Genomic DNA, 4,825 nt, shown 5'->3' with positions numbered 1-4,825 from the left:
CCGAATACTACGAAATTTTCTAAGTGTGTGTGTAAGAAATTTAAGGGTTTTTGGTAAAGTGATCACTAATTAGCAATCCGCCTATAGCGGCGCTTTGAGCAGCCCAGCAGTGGCTAATGGACTCTTGCGTTCGAGCTTCCATACTGATATGTTGTCTAAAAGCAACAGTATACATTTGGAGGTTAATAGTATGTTCACATTAGCGCTGATATCAAGTGATATTGGGATATACTTGATATCCGATGATGTCATGTGCGATATCACTTGATATCCCATACAATTTGATGTCAACACGTGTCACCATTTTAGCATGATATCCGGGATATCATGTACGATATCATGTCGAGTTGTCAAAAATCGCAACTAACAACACGGATAATGGCATTGAACGCACTCATTTATGAATGTCACTTTGAGAGTGACAATAAACAATCATTATAATTTTGATTTTATCAACGAATACTGGCGTTTGGAGACCGATAAATGCAAGACTTCAATTAGTGATTGAATTTTAGAAGAGAAAAGCAATATTATTTATCTTACTTCTAATGGGAACATTCTATATGACAACTTGATTGTCAAACGATATCATTTCGATCATATGTGAACACTTCGACATGATATGCATATCATCTCGGTATATCAAGTGATATCAGCGCTAATGTGAACATGGTATAAAGAAGGCTATACCAAATACAAATTATAATACGGAGTACTCCGACAAATTTTCAAGGACACATTTTGCATCGTGCGGTACATTGTCATGATACACTGTCAGAGAGACAATGTACTTTAACGAATTTCCTATAAAACTAGCAACACTGAAGGGTAAGAACAAGTTCACTATAGTTACTGTTTATTATAGTGAAAAATATGTAAACATATTACTTACATATTTTGATCCTCAGGAAAACTATGGAGCAAAATTTCGGACGACCCTGTTCGTGTGTCACATCCCTCTACTAAGCAACTTCTCACGATTTCGAAAGCTTCTCGGTTTATTAGCCGGCGATATTTAGACTGATTGTTGCAGTTTAATACAGCAACGATAAACAAACAAGTTTGTTTTCCACCGTAGCAACTAGCATATAGCGTTGCCAGAAACGAACTCCTTTCACATTCTCACACTATCGCAACGAAAGGGAGATATTCGCTAGGCTTACTAGAGTGCCTATAACCAGAGTGACGACATCTCATCCGTAATTTTGGCAACAATTCAAAACATTCCATTAGCTTTACATTGAATTGACAGGTCGTTTGCTCGTTTGGAACTGGGAGCTGTCATTCCAAACGAACAGCTGTCACCACTCTGATTATAGTCACTCTAAGGCTTACTTGTTCATGCTGTGAACCAAACATTGGCGATTCGTTTATATGGGACTTAGGGGTATTATTATTTGTATTTGGCTATACCTTCTTAGGTGACTTTTGGTCAGAGCACAAAGAATCACTGTGAATCGCTGGTTGCATACGATAATCAGTTGGCTGTATGTCATTATAGTGAAAAAAAATTGTGCATTACGATAATCCCTTCAATAATGCATCTACATCCAAGGAGAATTCACATTCATTTACACCAATATTCTGCAAACACAGCTAGATAACATAACATAAAGATAAAAGGGACTTATTAGGCTTTTTGTAAGTAATTATCCACACTTGAAAGTTTTTGCTACGCAACCGAGCAAACTATTAAGCAGCTTCTAGAATACATTATTCAGCTTCTATACAGCGAGAAAGTTAATGAAAAACTTGTTCTGTACTTTCAAGATGCCCAAAGTTCCACGCGTACTTTTAGGCAGCGAAAAAATTTACGCAGTACTTGTTCTATATTTTCAAGTTCTCAAAAGTTCCGAGTGTTCTTATAAGCAGCGAGAAAATGGATGTTTGAAATAATTGTGGAACTTTTAGTTGCTTGTGTACTGTTGTTATAGCCATGTAAAAATTCGAAGCGAATGCCAGTGCATGGAACAGAGATAGCAGATCTTTGATGAATCGGTGTACCGTTATCCTCTTAAAAAAAAACGATCAGATTTGTAGTTCTCTCGTCAATAAAGAAAGTTAATGTGAATTGTTAAGATAGCTAGATCTACACGACATCACTATTATTAGATGCTCTACATAACAATACTATTATTGAATAGTGCTTTCAATTTTCAATAACAGTGAGGTCGGATTTACTATCACTGTCGGCTTTACCCCACCTTACCCTATATTAAACCTGAGATCTAGATTTTATAATGACTGGTGATCACATAATTTACAGCAACCGGACAAACACCGGAGAAAAAATATTATGATTTCTTTTAACTCATATGCTTTCTTCATTTTTCAGATCTCCATATATTCACGGATTATTTGCAAATCGGTCGGTCGGATGTCGGCAATAAATGGGGAACATGTCTTAATTATGTTTAAAAATGAATGTTTGTTCAATTGCGACTGTAACCTCCCAAAGTAACTAAAACATTAGAGTATCTAGTTATTTAAGGGTTTGGTACCGCATGGGTACCGATTTTGTGCAAAGTACACATAACCATTCTCATTTTTTACGTTTCGCTTTCAGCTCATCAGTGCGTCAGCAGTTTATGTTGAACTGCTAACGCCGCCTAACGGTCCAACATAATACGCTGAGCAGACGTAATGTTAATGCTATTTTCATATACACTTATTACACCGAAGTGCTATTTCTTTACTAACGTGCCGAAAGAAACGAAACTAAGTGACGACGTTCTGGCCGTCAACAGATAGTAGTTATTTAGGGGTTGACGGCCAGAACGTCGTCACTTAGTTTCGTTTCTTTCGGCACGTTAGTAAGGACAGCACTTCGGTGTGATAAGTGTATATGTAAAAGCATTAGGTAAAATTTTTCGCGTCTGCATACTAGAAATGCTTCAATCCAAGGGTCAAATTGACAAGAAAAAACACAAACAAAAAGCCCATCGTAATTTTTATAGACTTCGAGAATCTGCTAAAAGTCTTCAAAACTGCAAAGTCTGCTTACAAAAGAAATATGCAAATTTACATACAAATCTGCAAACCTGTGGTTCTGACGCTCGTTATTTCACTATTCTGTGGCGATTCCGTCGCATGCTTATTCAACTTTTAACTTTGTAAGTTGCTTAAGTAAAAATATTTTCCATTTATCAGACCTTTTGATTGCTTGGGTAGTTGCGTTATTGAATAAGGTTTACTCATGACGGCATGAAATAAAATAGTTTTTTAGTTTGTTAGTACTTATATATTTCACTACCTATAGTTTTACATGTATTAAATTTCTTCTTCCACTCCGTATTTTTCTACTCCATACTATTGTTGGTGGTTAACTCTTCCCTAATTATAACTCTCATGCTGAAATCAATAATTCTTCGCTCAAAGATTCTGCGGAACTAAGGATGATAACAATAATTATGTGTCAAAATTCGACGAGCGTTCTCATATTAACGAAGGACAAATGTTATTCACAATTCAATTCCTAATTATGTCTGAAAATGGAATAACAACCACAATGCTGCTAATTCTTTACTTCGTATATAACCGTTACAAAATTGTAGTTCGTTTATCACCATGTCTACGATTAATCATTTGATTTGGCATCATATATTATTACTATTTAATGAATACACTCTAGTCAGCTTTTTTCAATGGTATTCGTTTAATCCTGGCATAAAGGCCAACGGTAGGGTCTCGTACAAAGTCATACATTACTCTAATGTACGACGTGTGATACGGAATCGTTTCATAGAACTCAGGTGCTAATTTTTTCACTTCTGGTAGCCTTCTTCCAGCGATGGCAGGAAAATCGTGGTGTTCATTGTGATATCCAACATTGAAATGGATTTTGTTAAGAGGCCCGTAGTAGGAGTAAGTCTCAAAGCCCTTTTTAAACATGTAGTGATCAGCAATGAGGTGTCCAGATATAGGATGAAGGCTCAACGCAAAAAATGAACAAATGAGCAAATAAAAGAGCATCTTCCAGCCAAATACTGTTGTAACTAATACATCGAATGTAACTTGCACTACAGCATTAATTATTTCTAACTTCTGAATTGGCATCGGATTGACAAAAAATGGTCTTAGTACAAAAAATATTGGTTGTAGTATGAGAAACGCAAACTTTCCAAATGTCGTAGAGAACATTTTCGCTTCGAAAACCGTTGGAATATCGTGATCTAGGGATCCCTCTGCTAAATATTTGTGGTGAAGAGTGTGATACTTTTTGTAGGTTACTGAAAATGGTACTCCAATTGGTATATTACACCACATTCCAAAATAACGATTGGCTAGGGGTCTAGAATGTCCGAATGCCATGTTGTGCACTATCTCGTGGCTGGCAACCATTAATGAGTGGTTAATCACACTACCGAAAATGTACGCAACCAAGAGAATAATTTTCCACGACTGATGCTGCATCACGTGCAGCATGATCAACTGAGTAACAACTAATGCCGAAACAGTTAATTTAAGAGATTGATCCGGACCGAACAATCGTTTGATCTCCGGGTACTTCTTTAACATGGCATCACGTCGTCCAATATGCGGCTGTTCATTCTGAACCCATTCAAAATCAGTTCGCGAAACACGTTGTCCCATTTTATTTGTACAATAATATGCAGGCACAACCAAATGTCTACACTTTATTTGCTTATAAACGACTGACCGCACCAAAAATTGACGGTGCTTTAAATAAACTTCTCAGCTCTACCTATTTGTTCATCATTATCAAAAAATCTCACATCATCTAGCATTATTCTTGTACAAGACAAGTAAAAAAGAGCATGCATTAAAGTAATATTCAAACCGCGACAGCAATCTAAAGCGAAAC

General features: G+C 36.5%; 1 protein-coding gene across 1 annotated transcript; it reads right to left on the bottom strand.

The window, feature by feature from the left end:
* Positions 1-3,288: 3,288 nt before the first annotated feature.
* On the bottom strand, positions 3,289-4,593 carry LOC131438647 (sphingolipid delta(4)-desaturase DES1-like). The gene has a single exon (XM_058608800.1). The coding sequence runs from the start codon at positions 4,591-4,593 to the stop codon at positions 3,628-3,630; it is 966 nt and encodes a 321-aa protein (XP_058464783.1). The 3' UTR covers positions 3,289-3,627.
* Between the last annotated feature and the right edge of the window lie 232 nt (positions 4,594-4,825).

This window comes from Malaya genurostris, chromosome 3 (assembly GCF_030247185.1).
Source record: "Malaya genurostris strain Urasoe2022 chromosome 3, Malgen_1.1, whole genome shotgun sequence".
Lineage (NCBI taxonomy): Eukaryota > Metazoa > Arthropoda > Insecta > Diptera > Culicidae > Malaya > Malaya genurostris.
Note: the sequence above shows the minus strand (reverse complement) of the source record. Positions and strands in the feature narration are given on the sequence as shown.

Bases quoted from the DNA above. Each gene is read 5' to 3' on its own strand.
- LOC131438647 (XM_058608800.1), bottom strand. From the start codon at position 4,593: ATGGGACAACGTGTTTCGCGAACTGATTTTGAATGGGTTCAGAATGAA.